The 21213-nt window shown below is 65.9% G+C and overlaps 2 protein-coding genes across 2 annotated transcripts in view; both read left to right on the top strand.

The window, feature by feature from the left end:
• Nucleotides 1-492: 492 nt before the first annotated feature.
• LOC309958345 (receptor-type tyrosine-protein phosphatase V-like) lies at nt 493-12476 on the top strand (the record flags this gene model as incomplete). The annotated part of the gene is given in 38 exon segments (XM_082834149.1): nt 493-554; nt 981-1093; nt 1096-1208; nt 1212-1248; nt 1439-1708; nt 1880-2143; nt 2818-2973; nt 3654-3689; nt 3692-3867; nt 3871-3916; nt 4077-4174; nt 4177-4264; nt 4535-4816; nt 5046-5189; nt 5453-5502; nt 5506-5663; nt 6137-6201; nt 6310-6365; nt 7111-7331; nt 7791-7891; nt 7894-7910; nt 8014-8071; nt 8074-8103; nt 8199-8281; nt 9096-9230; nt 9769-9888; nt 10322-10675; nt 10989-11048; nt 11050-11057; nt 11143-11203; nt 11206-11241; nt 11399-11477; nt 11569-11645; nt 11747-11781; nt 11783-11867; nt 11972-12082; nt 12166-12238; nt 12241-12476. Coding segments are annotated over 38 exon segments (4194 nt in total).
• Nucleotides 12477-14564: 2088 nt separating this feature from the next.
• The window catches only part of LGR6 (leucine rich repeat containing G protein-coupled receptor 6), a gene marked incomplete at both ends in the record, with an annotated part of 95986 nt that continues 89337 nt past the window's right edge, over nt 14565-21213 (top strand). Inside the window, one exon of the mRNA XM_082834788.1 lies at nt 14565-14764. Coding sequence (XP_082690914.1) covers nt 14565-14764 — 200 coding nt within the window. The remainder of the gene's footprint in view (nt 14765-21213) is intronic.

Genomic DNA, 21213 nt, shown 5'->3' with positions numbered 1-21213 from the left:
CTCAAGGCTTTTGGGACAGACGTGCGCCTGTGTATGTCCACAAGCGACGCACACGCATAGCTGGTCCATCCACCCAGCACCCAGCCACACACACCCCCACCACGTCACCAGGACCCCTCTGCACAGGAACAAAAGGCCCGGTCCACCTCTGCGCGTGGAGGGTCAGACACCCCCTCCTCTCCTGGGGGGCGTGGTGTCGGGGACCAAGCTGTCTCTGCCCACCCGCAAGGCCGTCTCTCCTCTGGGTCTGGGTCTCGAGGGACAGTTTCCTGCCTGGAAAGCCAACAGCTGGAAGAGAGTGGAGCTGGGGGTGCAGGGGGAGGTGAGCTTGCCTGCAGCCTGGAGGCCGCAGCCCTGTGCCCCTGACAGGGCCCTGCTGGCACAGGGTCTGGGCTGGGGAGGGAGCGCCTCGCTCTCTGCCCGCTGACCAAGGGGAGGGTGGGGATGGGCTCCTCCTGCTACCACCCAGCTCTCCCTGCAGACTCGGCCGGGATGGGGCCCCCATTCCCATGCTCGGTCCTCCTGTGGCTCCCAGGCTTCCTGGCCGAGGTGAGGTGCGCCCCTTCTCTCCAGGGCATCCAGGCCTCCCCCCGCCCCGTGGCGCCACGGCTGGGCTGCAGTAAGCAGGGCAGGGGAGGCTCCTTCCCACCCCCCTGACGGGACAGCAGGACAGTCTGCTCCTGGCCCCAGGGCCTCTGCACCTCGGTGTCCTGCGGTGATGCCCCTCGGCCACGTCTGCGGAAGACAGACGAGAGGACAGCCTTTTCTCTGGTCCTGGCTGGAGCCCAGAGCCTCTGCCCATCTCTTCCCACACCCTTGCCCCCTCTCTACAGGAAGACAAGTGCCCCTCCCTGGAAGGGGGTCCGCTCGGGGAGAGTGGAGGTAGGTGCCTTCCATGGGGAGGGGGCTGGGCAAGGCTGTTTCTCTGCCCAGACCCCGCCTCTGCTCTGGCCCTTCCCGCCTCTCCTCCTCTGGGGCAGAAGGTGTTGGGAGACTCTGACCCAGCCCTTCTCCCCCGGACCGCCTCTGAGGGTGAATGTCAGCGTCCAGGGGAGGTCTGCCAGCCACACCCTCTGCCTCAGCTGCCTGAACCCCTGGGGTCCCCGGAAGAGCAGCCACTCCGGGCCCACACCAACGCGTCCAGCTTTGAGTTCCAGGACCTGGTGCCGGGAAGTCGCTACCAGCTGGAGGTGACAGCCCTGCGCCCCTGAGGGCAGAACACCACTGTCATCCGCACCGTCCACACAGGTGCATGGCCTGCGGGCAGGGGAGGGGCCGAGCAGGATGCGGCTGCCCTGGAGGGTTGGCAGGGGGCAGAGCGGCCAGAGACAGTGAGGTCTCTGAGGACCACGCCTGCTGCAGTGACTTGTCAGGGGCACTAGAAGCAGAGGTGATGCCCCGGCCCTGAACTTGGTGCCTCTCTCTGCCTCTGATGCAGCCCTGTTGACGGTCCAGGACCTGCAGCTCTGTAGCTTGGGGAGCCCGTCCCACCTGGAGGCCTTGCGGGGCGCTGTCCCCGGGGGGCAGAATGGCTACCAGATTCTCTTCTACCACCTGGAGTCGCAGACATTGGCTCACAATGTGTCCGCGTCCCCGGGCACCCTGTCCGACAATTCTAGTGACCTCTTACCCAGCAGCGAGCACACTCTGGAGGTTCCCACCTGGGCTGCCGACCTCCAAGCGAAGCCCAGCATCTATCAGTGGACAGGTAAGGCCAGCGCTCGGCGAGGCCCCGGGGGGCGGCCGGTCTGGAAGTGGGGGGCCATCCAGAGCCGCGTCCCGTGACTGGGCTCCTGGGCTGCTGCTGGTGGGGCGGTGCCCGGGCCCCGCGTCGGGCCCTCTCTCCAGCCCGGCTGTGCTCTCCCCACCCTTTCTCCAGCGCCTGTGCCTCCAGCTCAGCTGACGCTGCGTGCGCCAGGTGCCAGTGCCCTGCAGGCCTCCTGGAATGACTCTGGGGTCGCCGCCGGGCTGCGTCTCACGCTCACAGACCTCCTTGGCGGCTCCAACCTGACGGCGGGGGTCACACGGGGCATCTCCAGTCACACCTTCGCTCGCCTCTCTCCGGGAACCCCCTATGAGCTGACACTCAGCACTGTTGCCGGGCCCCATCTGGCGGCGGGGCCCAACGCCACCGAGTGGACCCGTGCGTGCTGGGCAGGTAAGGGGTTGCCACAGAGGCTCTTCAGTCAAGCAGGCAGGAGCCAGCTGGTGGGGTGGGCTTCCAGGAGTCCTGCAGGGAAGGGGTGAGGCCTGCCTGGAGGGGGTGGCAGGAGTCCACCCGCCCCCACCACAGACGATGACGGTGGTGACACTTATCAGCACTGGCAGTATCCACGTGCCAGCCCCGTGCCAGGCACTTCTGTGCGTCACCTCGTTTACCCCCCAGAACAAGCCCTTAGGTTGTGTTATCTCCGTATGGTGGAGGCATCGAGGTTCAGAGAGAGGAGGACCAGGTCCCGAGGCTTAGGAGTGTCCAGCTGGGCTGAGCCCGCGGGGACTTTGCTGCACTTTTGCTCAGGGAAGTGCTGTCTCGCTGCCACTCGCTGGCTGTGGGTCTCGGGCAAAGTGCTGACCCTCTCTGTGCTTCAGCCGCTGTATCTCAAAGCAGGATGATGACGGCAGCCTTGTGAGGACTGTGAGGTCTGGCACCGGATGTGTTATCGTTTGTCACCACGTCCTCGGCCGGGTCCCAGGACTCACCCGGAATATGGCTCAGGGTCACTGCCAGCGCCTGGATGAGGCCTGGTCCAGGGCGTGCGGGAAGAAGCCGACACGGGGGTCCAGGACCTTCTGCACGTGTGTCTCCCTTCCCCACAGATCCCGCAGTCCCCCTGGACCTGGTACTCGCTCCCCGGCCCCCAGAGCTCTGGGCCACCTGGAAGGCAGGGCCGGGGGCCCGGGATGGCTACCTGCTCAGGCTAAGCGGACCGGTGGAGAAGACCATCACGCTGGGCCCCGGGCACTTAATGCCACGTTCCCGGGGCACAAGGGGAGGGTGGAGGGGCCCTGCCTGGACCCCAGACACTGCCTGCCCTTTAACCTATCCACCCACTCGGGGGGCTGTCAGAGCTGGGGCTGGGACCGGAAAAGGCTCTGCGTGTAACCCCCTGGCCGCCCCGTCTGGCTGGGAGAGCAGTGATCGATGAGCTCACTCAGCATGGCCGGGGCTTGTGCTCTGCTGTCTGGGGAAGTCGGGAGGCGGTCTGCCTCCCCACGGGTAGAATCTCCTCTCACTGGTCACCTGAACCGGTGTTTCGCGACTGGGCCAAGGGTGGAGGGCCAAGTGGGGCCCTTTCGGGAGGAAGGAGCCATGATCGGGGCTGTGCTCTTCACCCCGCACTGGAGCTGCCCTCAGCAAGTCCCCAGTCCCCGCACGGGGGAGGCGTCCCCAGTTCCGTGGCCACAGGTCTGAGACCCAGGCTGGCAGAGTCCTCGGCGAGTGGACGGCTGTCCCTCAGTGTCTGCGTTCCAGCCCCTCTGGGTCAGGGCCCGCACCGATGACCTTTTACCTTCCTCACCTCTTTAGGGACCGAATCTCCAAATACAGTCACGCTATGAGGTCCTGAGGGTCTGGACTTCAACTTGAATTTGGGGGGACACAGTTCAGGCCATGACACCTCCCTTCTCTCCCCCCGACCCTGTTGTCCCCGCAGCCCCCCTCACCCCCCCTCTGGTAAGTGTGGCCAGTGAAACCCCCCCCAGCCCCGGGCATCCTGGGTCCACACGCCGTGGGGCCGGGACGGCTCCCGGGGGACCCTGTACCAGGCAGGCGTCCCGGTGGGCTCCAGCCCCGTGGGGGCCCAGGTGGATGGTGCCAGTCTCTCAGCTCTGACTCCGGGCACTGAGTACAAGGTGCAGGTGGTCGCATAGGCCGGGCCCCTCCGTGTGGCAACAGCCGGCGCCTCGGGCTGGGCCTGTGAGTGGCATTGGAATGGCCGGGGGAGGAGCAGCGGGCAGGGCCGCCCCTGGACCCCTGCTCCCTCCCTCGGTGGCACTGCTGCCCCCCAGTCGCCTGTCCCACCTGCACCCCGAGGGCCCTGCGTGGGGTCACAGGCGTCCTGCTCTCCTCCCCACAGCCCCACTGGTGCCCACCAAGCTGCTGGTGTCCATGCAGGCGGGCAGTGCTGTGGTCAGCCTGGCCTGGGCCAGCGGCAGCCTGGGGCACGGAGTGTGCCGCACACACCTGGACTCAACCTCTCCCTGTCCGTGCTCTGCCCGGCGGGGCCGCTCCAGGCCTCCACGCACCTGGTGCTGCTGCCCGTGGGTACGTCGGTGTCTGTCAGGGGGAGCAGAGCACCCTGAGCGCTGCCCATCCTGTCCCAGCCCTGCTCGTCTGGGTGTGTGCCGTGCCCACCCGCCCTCGGGATGCCCCTCGCTCTCCAGATGGGCGTCAGGTCCCGAGGAGACCTTATTTCTCCCTGTGGCCGCTGCCCCTTTCCAGGGACGGAAATGCCTGGTCCCTCTGCGCCTCTGACTTTGACCACCTCTTGGGCTGCGCTGACTCCCACGCGATGTGGAACCCTTGAACCCGCAGAGCCCGACCCAGTGGAGGACGTGCAGTGCCAGCCCAAGGTCGCCCGCCTGGCCCTGGCCTGGATGGTGCCCAAGGGGGACGTGGACACGTGTCCGGTGGTGGCGGAGCAGCTGGCAGCAGGAGGGGACGCCCACCTCATCTTCCAGGCCAACACCTCTGGGGATGCCCTCCTGCTGTCCCGCCTGGAGCCCGCCACGTCCTACCGCCTCAGCCTCTCCATGCGGGGCAGGAATGGCCTGTGGGGCCGGGAAGTCACCGTGGTGTGTGCCACTGCTGCCGAGGGTAGGCGCCCCCTTGGCCTCAGACCCCGTCCCTCAGTCTTCCTCCCCCATCGCCCCCAGCCCCGGCCCCGACCCTGACCCAACGCCACACTCGTTTGACACCCCCTGCGGGGCTTGTGCCCAGCACCCAGCCCAGTTTGGATTCTGTGCGTCCAGTCAGCTGCCATTGCAGGCATGGCCCTGCCCTTGGGGACTGCTGTCAGGGCCTCACTCTCCCCCTCCGCCCCCAGCCTGGCACTCCCCCCCCCGAGCTGGCCGAGGCCCCCAGCTGGAGCCTGAGATGGGGATGGACGCGCTGATATCCCAGGGCATGTTTGGCGAGGACGACGGGCAGATCCAGTACTATGGCGTCATCGCCACCGCTAACGTGCCGCGTGAGTCCCGGCCCAGGCGGGTGAGGGACCCTGGCTATAGCCTGGCAGGGGTGGCAAGGGGCCCAGGCGCTGACACGGGTGAGATGGAATGTCTGAGGCCGGCGGGAGTCTTGGCGCAGGAAGGGGGACTGGGACGTTCTGGCGGAAGGGACTGGTATACTAACGGGGGGCGGGCACGTCTAGAACACGGGCAAGCCCCTCTGGCGGGGAGAGGCCCCACCCCACTGCCCACCTGCCCCGCCCCCTCCCTGTTCCTCTCCTAGTGGCACGGCCTCCCTGTGACGCCATCAACCACACCTGGTACGACCACAACTAGGGGGGACGTGACTCCTACCTGGCCGCCCTGCTCCCCAGCCCCTTCTACCCGGGGCCCTGGGCCGTGCCGACATCCTGGATGGTGCCTGTGGGAACTGAGGACTGTGGCCAGACCCAGGACGTTTGTAATGGGCAGCTCAGGCCGGGTTCCCGCTATCGGTGAGGGCCAAGGCTGAAGGGAGGGGGAGACACTGAGAGCTTCATTGATGGGTTGTTTACACCTGTGTCAACGAAAGAGCTGGACTGATTCATAGAGAGGAAGCATGTGCTGGTCCAGGAGGGTCAGTAGAGCTATTCTGACTGAGCTTCCTGGTAGGCAAGGCAAAAAGGGGAATGCCCACCTGCCACGTGGTTCTTTTCTCAGCAAAGCAGGGCATGGACTCTCTTTCACTTTGCTAGGGCTACTGAGGATACCAGGCGCCTGTTTCTAGGGCTTCTTGCTCTCAGAATAGGGCAGTGGAGGCAGGAGAGAAGCCGGGAGAGGGTGGAGTTCGCTCTGAAGTCTCAGAAGACAGGGCGCCAAGCCCTAAACAGGTGAGGGGGCTCCTGCTACCTGACCATCTGCTGCCCTCTTTGCCTGCCACCGCCCCCCCCCCCGCCCCGCAATGGAAGGTCCTGCCCCTCTGTGACAGGTTCAGTGTTGCAGCCTCTACCAGGTACAGCTCTGAGCCCCTCATCTCCTTCTCAGCCTTCTCAGGTAGGTGGGCACCCAGCTAGGACTCCAGCTGGGTCCTGGGGTGGGGATTGGCGCTGGGACCTCCCTTCTGAGGCTCAGCTACCAGCGGGGACCTGTCCTGCCTCACAGAGCTGGGAGCCCCAGAGCCAGCGAAGGAGGTGCTCCTGGTGGCAGCCCTGACCTGGGTGGGCTGGGGGTAGTGGGCAAGGCAGGCATTGAGGAAACGGTTTGCTGCTGCTGTGATCGCTCTACCCTCCCGCGAGGCTTCCCTCCGCCATGCTGCTCCCGGTTGGCCACCGTATCCTGGAGCAGCGCTGACCAGTAGGAACATAAGGCAGGCCACAAGTGAGAGCCACCTCTGTGGTTCCCAGTAGCTCTGTTAAAAAGAGAAAAATAAATAGGTGCAGTTAATCTCAGCCACATTTTACTTAAACCAAGATGTTAAAAATATCGTATCAACATGTGATCGACGTTTTTAAATGATTAATGAGAGGTTTTACATCCTTTTCTTCTAATCAGTAAAACTTTGAAATCCTGTGTGTAGCTTATGCTTGCGGCAAATCTGAAATTGGAGCCGCTCCGGTTCAAGGGCTCAGTGGAGTAGCCCAGGGCACGTGGCGACCGTACTGGACGGAGCAGCTCCAGAAGGTGCGGGGCCAGGCCTCTGCCCTCCTGTCCTCAAGCGTGTTGGGGGGGCCCTGCTCAGGAGCTGGGGGCAGGGAGGACTCACAGGCTGTTCTCAGTGCCCGTCCAGGGTGGTCCCCCGGCAGCCTTCTCTGGCCTCGGTTCGGCATTTGGGACTTCCTTCTGCAGGGTGAGGGCTGTCACTGCGCCCTCCACCCAGGGGGTCTCGGGCCCAGGGGAGGCTGGTGTGTCTCACAGGGTGGCAGGTCGGGGCTGCCCAGCTCACCCTTCCGTCTCCGTCCACAGAGCCCCTCCCAGCAGCGGTGGGTGTCGAAGCGGGCGGTGGCCTTGCGCTTGGCACCTTGCTGGGCCTGCTGTGCTGGAGGCGAGTGCAGGGGAGGAGGTGAGCGGCGGGGAGGGCTGGGCCGGCGTGTCGGAGGAGCCCCAGGCTGCCTCCCAGGCCCCGTCACCCTCTGCAGGTCGGAGAAGAACCTGTGCTCCCAGGAGCTGGTGGCTTACAACCTGCGGTGAGTGTGCGGCCCCTGTAGGGCGGGGCAGGCGGCCGGCCCTCCACAGGCTCGGTGATGACGGGGTCTCCCGGGGCTGCGTCCCTCGCCCCCCAGCCGAGCCCGCCCTCAGCCGCTGTCACACCCTCGTCACCCTGCTCCCAGGGGCCCCTGGCTCCTCCCAGGCCCTCAGCCTCTGCCTCCAGACTCCCGTCCTCTTGGTCCCCGACTGACCACCTGGACGGTTGCGGGCCAAGTCGCTTCCGTCTCCTTCTTTCTCTCTGACGTTGGATTTCGCAATCTTCCCAATATCGCTACTGTTCTTCCTTCTCTCGGCCGCACCCTGAGCGGTGCTGCGAGCAGCTGTGCCCAGAGCCATCCTCAGGACCCGGGGTCGGGGCCTCAGACACTCATGCCCACCTCCTCCGAGTGTGGTCCTGTTTGCCCTGCCCCCTCTCTCTGGCCCCTACCGGCGCCCAGGGCAGGACTCTGCACACCCTCTTCCCCCAGGTGGACCCACTGGCCCATCCCTGCCCACAGATTCCGACAGGGCTACGAGGCCAAGGGCACCTGTGCCCACCAGGCTTTCAGGAGTTCGAGGTGAGGCCTCTGCTGCCCCCAGGCTCTGGGGGGCCCCAGCTGTGCACGACCCCGCCCCCGGTGTGGGGGTGACATGGGTCTGCTTCGGCCCCCATCTCTGCAGGAGCTGAAGGAGGTGGGCAAGGGGCAGCCTAGGCTGGAGGCCGAGCACCCTGCCGACACCAGGAGAACCGCTACCCTCTCGTGTTGCCCTGTGAGCATGGCAGGCAGGGGTGTGCAGGCCGGAGCTCGGCCCGGAGGAGGCGCTGCGTGTGCCCGCCCTGAATGCGCGGCTTTTAGCGTCTGCAGATGACCACTGCCGGGTCAGGCTGACCCCGCTGGACGGAGAGTCTCACTCCAATTACGTCAACACCAGCTTCATCCACCAGCAGGTAGAGCCGCCTGCGTGCTGGCTGCGGCGTCCACTCGGGAGGGGCCCGGTTTGCAGGACACGCTGTCCTGCCCTAGCCGTCCACGAAGACCGCCAGCTTGTGTGTCTTGTGTGTTGGTCGCTGTGCTGGGACCGCAGGAGGCAGGGCTGGGCTACGCGGATTCCCATCTTCAAAGGGGCAGGAGGTGTGTGTGTGTGTGTGTGTGTGTGTGTGTGTGTGTGTGTGTGTGACACCTGCCACGCGGCATGACAGGTGCTGTAATAAGGGCACACGTGTGGTGCTCAGCTCGTGAAGAAGGAACGTTTAGTCCACCTAGGAATCAAGAAAGGCTTCCTGGAGGAGGGGGCATTTGGTCTCTTGAAGGATGAGCAGAATCCTGATAAGTGATGAAAGAGGGGCAGACATTGCAGCTGGACAGACCCAGAGAAGAGCCGGGTGGTGCATGTGGACAGAGTGGGGCGGGGTCATCGGGCGGAGGCAGGAGAGGCAGATGGGGCTGTTGGAGGAGGGACTGAGTGCTGGCCTCGGGGAGCTGGGTGGGCAGTGGAGCCCTGGGAGAAATGCAGGTGGTGTGGGTTGGGTGGTGAAGGGGTGGCCTGGGGAGGCTACTTTGGGGCCATCAGTGTCTTGTCATCGTCCCATCGAGGTGGGGCTGTCTCCAAGTCACCCTCCTGATTTGGGTCCTTGGTGCACGTGTGTTCACGTGTGTGCACACGTATCGACCTGCACACGAAGTCCTCACTCCCAGAGATCACCCGTGGGATGCGTGGCTGTGGGCTGGGGCCCCAGTTAACGTGATCCTGCCCGCCCCCAGGGCTACACCCGCCCACAGGAGTTCATCACCACCCAGGGGCTTCTGAAGAAGACCCTGGAGGACTTCTGGCAGCTGGCGTGGGAGCAGCAGGTCCGGGTCGTCGTCATGCTGACGGTGGGCATGGAGAGTGGGCGGGTGAGCGTGCCACAGCCCCCGGGGTGGCCACCAGGTGGCAGGCTCTCCCCACAGGACCAGCTGTGGGTCTGGGAGGCCAGGTGAGGCCTGGGGGTTGGTGGGGTCCCCAGGCCGCCCAGGATGGGGCAGGGAAGGAGACCAGGAACCCAGGCTCCCAGCTGGACTCGCCTCCATTGCCTCTGCTGTTTCTCACCGAGACCACCCTCTCCTGCTCCAGGCCCAGTCTGCGTCCTTGCTTTAAACACGCCTGTGCCCTGCTCCGTGCGGGGCCCTGGGACAACACCTTTGAGCCCCTCCAGCTGGAGCGGAGAGGCCAGGCCAGGTGGTCCTAAGTAAGGCCATGCAGTTTGCACAGGCGCCCGGCAGCTGCCTGGAAGTCCCAGGGGTCACATAGAGGTCTGGGGGTGGAGGTGCTGGGGCCGGGCAGGGGGAGAGAGGCTTCCGGACAAGCAGGGTGGCGGAGACAGACGGGTGGGTGGGAGGTGCTGATACAGCAGGGGTGGCAGTGATGGGGGGGCCCACATCCCTCTGGCCCTAGGTGCTACGTGAGCACCACTGGCCAGCCGACTCCACCCCTGTCACCCACGGTCACATCGTCCACCTCCTGGCCGAGGAGCCCGAGGACGAGTGGACCGCGCGGGACCTCCAGATGCAGCACGTGCGTACCCGCGAGCGAGGGGTTGTGACTCCTTAGAAGGTCAGCTCACCTCCTGGGCCCCTGGCCTCCCCCTTGCCCAGGAGGTTGGAGGTTAGGGAGGGTAGGGAAGCACAGGGAAGGCTAAGGGTCATCCGAAGTTAGGTAAGAAGGGACGGTTTCTGCCCTGCCCTGCACCCGGCTCAGGGCCCCCGCTCACCCCAGACCTCTGGGCCCCATCCGCCATCCCAGGCTGTGTCCTCCTGGGGCAGCAGTGCCCCCCTCCCCGTTGGGCCCCCTGCAGGCAGACTTCCCGGGAGGCTGGAGGAGCTGAGGGGAGCATCCCAGTGTGGGGGGCTCCACCCCGCCCTCAAGATCTGGTGACAGAATGAGGGCTGAGCAGAGGACAGTGGGTTAGGAGGGGACGGAGAAGCAGCTCCTCTGCCCCAGCCTCCGGGCTGCCCAGCAACTGCAGTGGACAGTGAAGCAGCTGCAGTTCACCACCCGGCCAGACCACAGCGTCCCCGAGACCCCCAGCTCCCTGCTGGCCTTTGTGGACCCCGTTCAGGAGAGGAGTGGGGCCCGTCCTGGTGCAGGCAGGCGGGGCAGGTGGCGGGTGGCGGGGTGGGCTGGGGAAGGGCCCCGCTTCACAGCCCTGGGCCCTCTGATCCGCAGTGCAGGCGTGGGCCGCTCGGACACCTTTGTGGCCCTGTCAGGGCTGCTGCAGCAGCTGGGGGAGGAGGATACAGTGGACGTATTCCACACGGTGTGCTCGCTGCGCCTGCACCGGTCCCTCATGATCCAGACCCCGGTGAGGGCAAGGCGGGTGGACTGCGGACCCTGGGAGGGGGTGGGGCAGATGGCCGGGCCACAGGGTCCCCAGGGGCCAGGGAAGAACCCCGGGGGAGGGGCTCGGACACTCACCCTCCTATCGGGGCTTCTGTTTCCCTTTGTGCCGGGGGTGGCAGGTAGGAGGGCCCCTGCCAGCTCTGATGCGGAGGGGCCCCACGGGAAGGCTCCCCAAAGCCCCTCCCCTGCCCCGGGCCGTCTGGCTGGTCAGGGCCTGGAAGTCTCCCTGCTGGGCCACGGTCCCTCAGCCGACCGCCTCCCTTCCCACCTCCCAGAGCCAGTACATCTTCCTGCACGGCTGCCTCCTGAGCAGCGTCCTGGAAGGGGCTCCCCGGCACCTCTGAGTACGTGCAGCACCGGGAACCTGGCCTGGTGGGGGGCAGGGTCCCCATCCCTCCCACCGACAGGCTGCCAGCTCCGTCCACGCAGGGCCGAGGAGACCAAGAGCGGGAGCTGGGCAGCCTCCGGCACCCCCGACGCGGCCCGCGGCCCGCGCCCTGCGCCCCGCCCAGGCCGCAGCCCATCCCCGTGCGGAGCTTCCTCCCCAGGCGTGATCTGGCGACGCTGGCTTCTTGGGGGAGCACAAGGTGGCTGCGGGCCGGGCGGCACGACGACACGGGGTCCCCTCGTGCCACCACTTCTGCGGCCTGTCTCATGGTGCCCCTCTGCCCGTCACCCTCCCCAGCTTCCGCTCCAGGCCCTCAAGGACCAGGCTGGCTCTGCGATGCCCTCTCCTGGCCGTGGGCAGGACGGCATAGCCTCCCGTGAGTGCCAGTGGGCTTGCGGGTGGACGGGGCATCGGGCGTCGGCCAGGCTGGGACCTCCGGCAGCCTCACCCTTACCCTCGTCCCGCAGACGGCTGTTGTCACGGGCAGTCCCCTCCGGCAGAGGACGGCCCTGCTGGAGAGATGCCCGAAGCCTGGCTCTTCCCCGTGGGACCATGCCCTTGGGCCATTGGTGCTTCCTGGGGCTGGGGCTGGGAGGCTGGGGGTCCTAGAGCTGAGACGCGCAGGGGACACCCTGTGCTCTGCAGGGCGGGCCCTCTGGCTGCGATCCCGTCATGCTGACCGGGGCCCACAGAGCTCTGGGAGCTGGTGTGGGAGCACGGGGCTCGCGTGCTGGTCTCCCTGTGCCTGCCAGACTCCCGGAAGAAGGTGAGGGAACAGGGGCAGAGGGAGGGATGCCTGGGGGTTGGGGTGGGGCTGTGGTGTGACTGGGGCCTGGGTGGGGATGGGCTGGCCGGCCGAGCAGCCCTGACCCGGTCTGGCCCACGGAGTCACAGCCCGTCGCCACGGACGCGGTGACCATGCGCTGGGTGGCCGAGAGCAGCACTGCAGGCTGGCCCTGCACCCTCCTCAGCGTCACATGTGTAAGCTAGGGCCGTGGGCTGGGGGTGGGATCCGCGGAGCAGTCCCGGCCCCTCCAGGCACCGGTGCCAACGTCTTTGCCCAGAGGGGGAGCAGGAAGGAGGGGCCGGTGCAGAGGCTGCAGCTGCCGTGTGGGGAGCCGGGCAGGAGCTCCCCACCATGACCCTGCTGCCCTTCCTGGCTGCCGCGGGCCCGTGCTGCTCCTGGGGCTTGGAGAAGCTAGGCACGCCGCTCAGCCACTGCAGGTGCCGCTGGACGGGGCCCCGGACGAGCAGGCAGAGACCCCGCTGCCCCGCGGCTCGGGGTGCGGGTCCGGACACAGCCCCCTCCTCACTCTGCCCTGACGTCGTCTTTCGGGAGTCTGTTCCCCGACGCCCGCCGGGCCCCGTGCCGTGAAGGGGCCGAGTCGGGAAATAAGGGAAGTGGTCAAGCCAGAGGCCGAGTGCGTTCTGTCCATCCATGCCAGGGCCTGGTGGGAAACAGGAGCGGGGCTGGGGGGGCCTGGTGGGTGGCTTTCGCGGGGCAGTCCCCAGCCCCACCCTCCAGTTTCCCCGTTCCTCAGATCTAGTTTCTAGTGTCCGGGGGGCGGCCCTGGATTCAGAGCGGGTTACTCGGGGCGAGGGGGCACAGACGCTGCCCTGTGCACAGCAGGACCGACCTGGCCCTGGCCACCCCCCCCACAACCCGGCCTTCCCATTTCCCGCCGCCGGCGGCAGGCGTGGGGGGGCTCACTGCTGCGTGGCCAGAGCGGCTGGGTTTTCTCTGCCTCCTTCGCTCCACCACAGTGCGGGAGTCTGGGGAGGGAAAACCAGGAGGAGAAGCAGAAAGGAGGGCAGGAGTGCTCACCGTGGCGACACCATCACCCGCGGCCTCACCAGGGCCCATCCGTCCCCTCATCAACCAGGAGGCCCTGGACGGCTGGCACCAGCGGCGGGGCACCAACTGCTCCCGGTAGAGGGCCTGGGGGACACAGAAAGCCTGCACAAACCAGAGCAGGACGCCCCGAAAGGAGTCAGACCCCGAATCGGGGAGGGGCAGGGCTCTCCTTGGCCGCCCCGAGCGCCTCGTGAAAGGCGAGGGGTCAGAGGTCAGGAGGGCCCTCGCGGCCTGTGCAGCAGAAGCTGGAGCAGGGCAGCCTCCCCGCTCACCTGGGCCTCCCTGGGCTGGGTCACACCCTCTGCACACTCGTTCCCAGGAGTCGGGGTTGGCCCATGACGACCCTCCAGTCGGCGGGCTGGAGCCTCGCACTGGGCCCGGGCCCCGCCATGCTGAGGGGGCAGCAGGGTCCCCGCACCAGAGCTGCAAAGGAGCAGGAGGGCCGCAGCGAGTGGGGAGTGAGGCCGGGAACACGGCCGAGTGGGAAGCACCCCTGTGGTCTCTCCGGCCCTCCGTGCCCAAGGACCACCCAGGCCTTCCTGGGGGCTCATCTACGTCAGGGCCAAGCCCCACACCCCAGAGGCCAACGGTTGGTTTCCGCCTTCCTGGCCCAGCCGTGCAGCCCCTGGGGCCCGGGAGGTGAGAGCAGTAGCAGAGAATGGGAGGGGGTGATGAGTGGCCCTGGGGGGGTGACGGTCCTGGATGAAGGGCCACTGGCTGCGCTGAGGCTTTCAGGCTGCCGCTGTACACTCAGGATGGACCGTGTGGGGAGAGTAAGGTCAGGAGACGCGGCCGGCTCTCACTCCACCCTGGGCTTGGCCCGGCGCCGGGATGAGCCCAGCTTCAGCCACCGTCTCTCGCCCTCAAGCCTCCCGCCTGGCCCTTCCAGCCTCAGGCTGGTGGAGCTGCAGCTGCCGGACTGGCCTCCAGGTGGCGCCAGACTGCCGACTCGGGCCGGCCCGGACCGCCAGGCGGGCGCGTCCCCCAGCCGTGCGCCTGGCTCCATCCCGGGAGCAGGGTCCAGGGCTCCCGGGCTCCCACCTGACTGGGGCCGCGTGCAAGACGCTTTGTGAGTGGACGTCACACCTTCTCTAGTGGGGGGCCTGGGGCTCGGCTGGAAGTCTCCTCCTGTAGCCACCCGACCTCCACCCGCCCCGCGGCTCCGGCCCTTCACGGCCCACCTGGCGAGACAACCCCTCGCTCCCCTCCCCAGGAGCCAGGATGCGGCGGGTGACCCCGAGCTGTACTTCTGGGGCTGCTCCCCCCCCAAGTGGGTGGCCTCGAACAAACGAGGTGCTTCCGGGGCCCTCCTCCGATCCCCGGTGGCCCCGAGGCTGTCCGCTCTGGCACGGGGTCCTGAGCCCGCAGCCCAAACGCCTGCAGGACCCGCTCTCCGCTCTCAGAGTTGTTTGCTTTTTTCTTTCCTGGATGAAATTCCTGCCAGCTCGGAGGGAAGGAGGGAAGGGGAGCGAGAGGCGAGAAAGTTCCCTGGCTCCGCCCTCCCCTGCCAAGCCCAACCCGTGAAACCCAGGAGTGAAGACCGCGCAGCGATGCCTGCTCCTCTCTGACTGTGCGCCACCGGTGCCCGCCGCCCTCCCGGCCGCCGCGATGCCCAGCGCACCCGGGCTCCGCGCCCTCTGGCTCTGCGCTGCACTCTGCGCCTCCCCGTGCGCCCCCCAGCCTGGCCCGCGGCCCGCCTGCCCGGCCCCCTGCCGCTGCCACGAGGATGGCATCATGCTGTCGGCCGACTGCTCTGAGCGCGGGCTCTCGGCGGTGCCGGGGGACCTGGACCCCCTGACGGCTTACCTGTGAGTACCACGCGCTTCTCCCTGAGCCCGCCTGGCTGCGCGCTGGCCAGGCCGGCCTCAGTCTGGGGCACCTGCGCAGCTGGAGCCCTGAGGCCCAGGCATCTTCTGCCCTGTCCTGGACTGCGGGGCCGTGGTGGGGAGAACAGTCCCAGGCTGAAGGCCAGGCGAGTGGTGAGGCCGGGCTTCCCTGACCGGTTCCCAGTTGGCCCCTGTCTCGGGGCCTAATGGCGCGACCCCAGGCTAGGTGAGAGGTGGGTCTCCGGGCCCTGAGCAGAGGGGCCCAGACTGCCGCCCCTTCTCCTCTTGCCGGTTTCTTCTCCTGCAGAGCAGCTCCCAGGACGGTGGCCGGGGCTCAGTGGAGGAGAGGGGAGGGGCCCCGTGGGGGGAAAGATTGTCCCCAGCCGGGGCAAGGAGAGCAGAGCAGTCACTCGAGCTGGGTGGCCTTGGTGGGGGTCCCAGAAGCCAGGAGAGGGGACTAAGCCACCCTCGTCTCCTCCAAGACGTCCCTGCTGGCTCCATCTCCCTCCACTGAGGCCTCTGGCTCCCCAGGGGCCTCCCTGAAGTCACGTCCCAAGAGGCCGTGTTGGAGACACTAATTTGTGGGCAGTGCCAAGCTGAAAACCAAAGAGCTGTTTTTAGAGTCTGAGTCGGGGTGAGATGGTGTGTGAAGTGGACCCTACTGGGGGCAGCTGCCCCTCAGGGCTTGAGGGCTGGGGGCTCTGGCCTGGCCACCTGGGCAGGAGGAGGGAGTGAGCGCACGCTCCAGACCACCTGCCTCCCCCCTGCTCTGGGGAGAGGAAGGCTTCCTGGCTCAGCCCCGCCTGGGCCTCCATGACCTCTTCTCGGAGGAGGAGAGTCTGGGCCATCTGTCCCGGAGGTGGGGTCCCGGAGCTCTGTGGCTTTGGGCTCCAGGGCCTGGGGGCTCTGAGGAAACGGGAGCTCGTTTGTAGAGTCAGGCAAGTATTTGTTGAACTAAATGGGACCGGGGCAGCTCCCCTTCAGCCGTTTTACATGTGTGTGGGTGACGCGGGTAGGACATTGTCTCATTTGAAGACAGGGTTCTGTGGCTAAAAAGAATTTGGAAAAGACTTCTGTGGAGCCTTTCTCTGGGGAAGCAGGAGAAAGTTCCCTTTTCCAGGCTGAGGGGCTCACTGGTCCCACCTCCTTCCCCAGACCCATTCTTCCTCAGGAGGACTTGGGGAAAAGACGACAGTGTCGCTGTCAGAATCCACACTGCTGGAGGGTTGCCCCCACCGTCTCGTCGCTGTTCCCCTGGCACTGTCATGTCTGCATTTGGGGTTTTCTGAGCCGACCCTGAGTCTCCCTGGGGCCTGAGAAAGCCCCTCTCTCCCAGGACTCAGCCTGTGCATCCCAGGGTAGGAGGGAGGGTCCCACGTGGCCTGGGGACCTTAGCAGCAGGCCCTGGAATGTTGGAGGGAGGGGAAGACGCAGGGTCCCCCTTGGCCGCGCAGGGTCTTGTCTGGGTGGTGAGTGGAGTGTCTCTGCAGGGCGGTGGGCCTCCTTTCTCTGCCTCTCTGGAGAGTGGCCCAGGCGCAAACGCACCGTGGAAGGGTGGGCGTGAGGGCCGCCCCCTTCCCTCCTCAGCAAAGTGAGGATACGCCAGTCCAGCCCCAAGTGGCCCAGCTCCGGCCGAGGACGGCCCACACTTTCATTGGCTGCTGGGGCCCGCAGGGCCTCTCGTCTGGGCCACCCAAGCCCTGGCCCCTTCCTAGCTCTGCCCCTGACGGGCAGTCCTCTGAGTCTCGGGGTCTTCGTCTGTACGTGGGGACAAGTGGGTGGCGGGCAGGCTAAGTGAGGCGACGTGTCATGTAAACTCCCCGGCACAGTGCCTGGCACATACGAGCAGTGCCTGAACCCTCACGTGGGAGGAAATGGCACCCGGGGTGAGCGCAGAGCCCAAGGGAACAGGCTGTGGCGGGACGAGGGGAGGCGACCGCGGGGTGCTGGCCTCAGTCAGTGCCTGGCTGCTCCGGGTGGGGCTCGGGGTCCAGCCAGCTGTGAACACTGGGGATGGGGTGGGAGGACGTGGAGGAGAAGGTGAAAGGTCAGATGAGAACACGTGGATGTACAGGGGGCGGCCGGTCAGAGGGCGCCCTTGAAGACCTTCAGAAGGTGCCAGAGATGGAGCTGTAGGGGGCACCAGGGAACTCGGGGCTCCAGGAGACACCCAGCCCGTGCAAAGAGCTGCCCACCGCTGCCCCGCTCTCTTGGTCCCACTGCGTCTCTGCTCTGCCCTCACCTGCAAAGACGACACTCCCTCAGGGTCGGACGCCCGGCTGATTGGGTTGAAGGGACCGACGCCCAACACCCACAGGCCCTTGGCGTCTCTCCAACCCGTGGTCTCAGTGAGGCTCATGGGGACTTATGAGGGTTTGGATGTCCTCCCTGGAACTCACCTGGGAGACACGGACCCCCGGCTCTGGGGCACCCAGAAGGTGGGGCGGCCCTTGCTCTATCCCATCCCACGTCCGCACAGCGAGGGGACAGAGATATACGCGTGTTGTTGGCAATATCCAGGGCTGTCCCTGACTTGGAGAATCTGGGTAGTATTCTGAGTCCCTCCTTTGCCCCCAGAGTTGAGCAGAGACAGGAAGCGAGTGGGGAGCCGAGCTGCTTGTAGAAGGCCTGAGGCTCGTTCGCTTGCACTGACCCCTCCGCACCCATTTCCATCACCTTCTGCCGCCGGGACGAAGGGGGGCCCCTGCTCCGCAACCGCCGTCAGGCAGCTTACTGCCTCCTTGGGACCTTACTCCCTGTAAGGCTGCTGTGACGACCGCTGACCTCGATGAAAAGTCAGACGCAGCGTGTGTGTAGATTCTGGGTAGTTTCCATCCTACTCATCACTGCCTGGGGGTGATGAGATGGAGGCAGGGCGCTGGGGAGAGCGGGGGTCCCAGCACAGGTGCTGGTCAGGGCAGAGCAGGACCGCAGTCCTCACAAGCTGGTGACCTGGGCCAGTTTCCTCATCTGTAAATGGAGCTCATGCCTGCCTCACAGGGCTGTTGTCTGAATTCACTGAGGCGACGTTTGTAAAGGGTTTGGCACAGTGTCCGGCCCTTGGGAAGAGCCCAGTGTTAGTGGTGTTGTTATTAGGGTGACTGGGGCCAAGAAGTGTTAGTCAGGGAGGTCTTCCTGGAGGAGGAAGTGCGGGATGGGCGCGTCTGTGTGTTGGGGGATGAGAGAGGAGAGAGTGGCTGCGGGGAGCCGAGAGGAGCCCTCTGGGGCCTGGAGACTTTAGTTTTCTCCTGGCCGGTGCGGACGCAGAGCTTTGAGGGGGGTGAGGCAGCAGCGGGTGGGATACCCCAGCCCGCTCCCCAGCGCAGCGGCTGGTCCCTGCAGGGCCTGTCGTCTGAAGAAGCAGAGAAACGTGTGGCTCCAGGGAGGATAGCGGCCTTGCGGGCTGCGTCTGGGAGATCCATGGGCCTCTTCTCATTCTGGACCTCAGAGGCTGCCCTTTCCGGGCCAGGCCTCCATGTCCTTTTCTAAAAGATTCTAAGAGCCTGAGCTTCTCCCCACCCCACAAACTCGGGGTTTGAGTTCTAACCCTCAGCCCGTGCCAGAACATTTCCAGACCACAATGCGCACAGGTTTTGTTGAGAAACAGGGCCGGAGACGCCGGGGAGATGGGCTCTGAGCCTCCTGTCCTGGCGCAGGACCTCCCCCGGGGAGAGCGGGGAGCCGCTCCAGGAGGAGGGGCCCCTAGGGACTGGGTGCCAGCCTTTCTATGAAGCAGAGCCGGGGTGGGGGGTGGAGTTGGCCCATCACGGGGCAGGCCCGGTGGGGGGGGGGGTCACTGGAGGAGGGCGAGCGTGTCGGGGAGCCAACACCCCAGTTCAAAAGAAAGGCAGGAAGCAGCCCCAGGCGAAAGAAAAAGGAAACCTCTGGGCTCCGGCAGTGGCGGTGCGGACTCAGCGGGTGGGCGGCGGGCAGAGGAGAAGAAAGCCCGGCTCAGAGCAAAGTCGCCCGGCCCGCCCAGCCAGCCCCGCCTCTCCCCTTCCGAGGGCTCGACCCGACGGCTTCCGCGTGGACCGTGCCCACCAGGCAGCAGGCAGGGCGGGCGCGGTGCCGGGTGCCCGACGGGGAGGCCCTGCTGAAGCCCTGGGCTCCAGTCTTAGCACTTCGGTTTAGGGGCTGTGCGTCCTCTGGCCGCTACTCACTCACTCCAAAGTTTCTCTTTCTTCATGTTGAGAATGGAAACACCGACAGCATTCACTGGGAACGGCGGTAGGAGGAGCCACGGGACAAAGGGGCAAAGCCTTGTGTCTGCTTTAAAACGTTGACCATGGGCGCTGTTTTTCTCAACCCTCCACTGCAAAGTACCCACTGAAGCCCAGGAAGGGTAACAGAAATGCCTGTGACGGGCGCAGACTTAGGGAGACAGAGTCTAAGTTCTGGGCCCCATTGGGCTGCCTTTCCTCCCCCCCGCCCCCTCCCCCTTCCCCTCCCTCCCCCATTCCCCCCTTCCCCCTCCCTTCCCTTCCCTCTTTCCCCTCCCCCTTCCCTCCCTCCCTCCCTCCTCCATTCCCCCCTTCCCCCTCCCTTCCCTTCCCTCTTTCCCCTCCCCCTTCCCTCCCTCCCTCCCTCCCCCATTCCCCCTCCCTTCCCTTCCCTCTCTCCCTCCCTCCCCCATTCCCCCCTTCCCCCTCCCCCCTCCCTTCCCTTCCCTCTTTCCCCTCCCCCTTCCCTCCCTCCCTCCCTCCTCCCTCCCTTCTTACAAATTTACTTACTTTATTTTATTATTTATCCATTTTTGGCTGCATTGCGTCTTTGTTGCTGCATGTGGGCCCTCTCTAGCTGCGGCGAGCGGGGGCTACTCTTCGTTGCAGTGGCGGTGCGTGGGCCTCTCACCGTGGTGGCTTCCCCTGTTGCGGAGCACAGGCTCTAGGCGTGCTGGCTTCAGTAGTTGTGGCACACGGGCTCAGTAGTTGTAGCACACAGGCTGTAGAGCGCAGGCTCAGTAGTTGTGGTGCAGGGGGCTTAGTTGCTCTGCGACATGTGGGATCTTCCCAAACCAGGGCTCGAACCTGTGTCCCCTGCCTTGGCAGACGGATTCTTAACCACTGCGCCACCAGGGAAGCCCCCTTCCTTCTTTCTTCCCTCCCTCCCTCCCTCCCTCCTTCCTTGCTAATCAAGCCCCCTCCCACTGACCTTCAGGGAAATGACCTTCCCTGGAGCCCATTCTGCTCTTGGGTTCCTGATGGGGACAGGCGGGGGTGGGGACGGGGGCGGGGCGATGGAGGAAGTGACCATTCTCACAGGGTTCCCTGGAAGAGATGGGCCAGCCTGGCACCTGTGAGGACTCTTCCAAGAGGAAAAGTGGACTTCCAGGTGACTCCTGTCTGGAGAGTCCAGCTTCTCCCCAGAAGCCGAGTTCCGTGGAAAGAGCGGGTTCTCCGGTGCAGCACAAGGAAAGCTAGGTGTGCACGGCCGAGGCATCTGGCTCCTTTCTGCCCTGGGACACGCCCTGAGGGGCTGCAAGGACCCTAACGGCTGTGACCTTAGGAGCAGGGCGCTGGGCCCCTTGGGAAGGTACAAGGGACGGGAGTGTGGGAGAAATTTCCAACCCTCGGCCCCCACGTTGGAAAAGACAAGTTCCTGGAGCCAAACTGAGACAGATTTGCTGACTTGGGGGCTCTCAGAACTGTAGGGGCCCCTCTGTGCTGACTAGCCCCTTGGTAAAGGGGTGGTCCCCCATTTCTAGAAACTCAGGCCTCTCTTCCCGCCTCAGACATGGGAGAACAAACTTGGGCAGAGAGCAGAGAGTTATTTTGGAAGCAGCAGAAGGACACGGTGAGGAGGGGAGCTCGGGGTTGGCTCTGCGCCCCCCAGAGCCCTGCCAGCGTGGGCCCCGGGAGCGTTGGCGGCGGCGGCAGGCGGGGGCTGCCCCCGGCTGCCCTGCGCCCAGAGCCTCGGGAGCCGAGGTCTCCTTTGGGTCCTATTTCCTGCCGCTACCTGCTTCCTCCTCAGAGCCAGCAAGGGGGGCTCGTACCCCGAGCTCTCCAGGGCCTGGGAATCGGGGTCCCCTCTGAGTACCTGTGAGGTGTAGAGCCTGGGGCTGGGGCCAGGGAAGCAGCTCGCGCCGGGCTTTCCGTCTCCCCTCTCTGCTCCAGCGGGTGGTGGAAATGCCTTCCTGGTTGCACTTTCCCAGGAAGTCCGGAAGTTTCTTCGGGAAAACACTAGATCTTGGGAAGGCCCATGTTTGGAGCCCCGCGGATGTGCCTGGGCAGCTGCCATCACCCTGGTGGCGCCGCCTTAACCTGTCAGGGTAACAGTCGGCATTTACCGCCTCCATTTACGCGTGCAACCCCCTGAGGGGCGCACCAGCTTCATCCCCACGTTACAGGTGAGGAGACCAAGCCCCGTGCTCAGGAGCCCGCGAAGGCCGCCAGCCGGTGCTTGCTGACGCTGGGATTTCAGCCGCTGCCGCC

The sequence above is a fragment of the Leucopleurus acutus genome (genome assembly GCF_964270905.1).
Source record: "Leucopleurus acutus genome assembly, chromosome: 2".
NCBI lineage: Eukaryota > Metazoa > Chordata > Mammalia > Artiodactyla > Delphinidae > Leucopleurus > Leucopleurus acutus.
The sequence above is the reverse complement of the archived record's forward strand: the minus strand, read 5'-3'. Positions and strand labels throughout refer to the sequence as shown.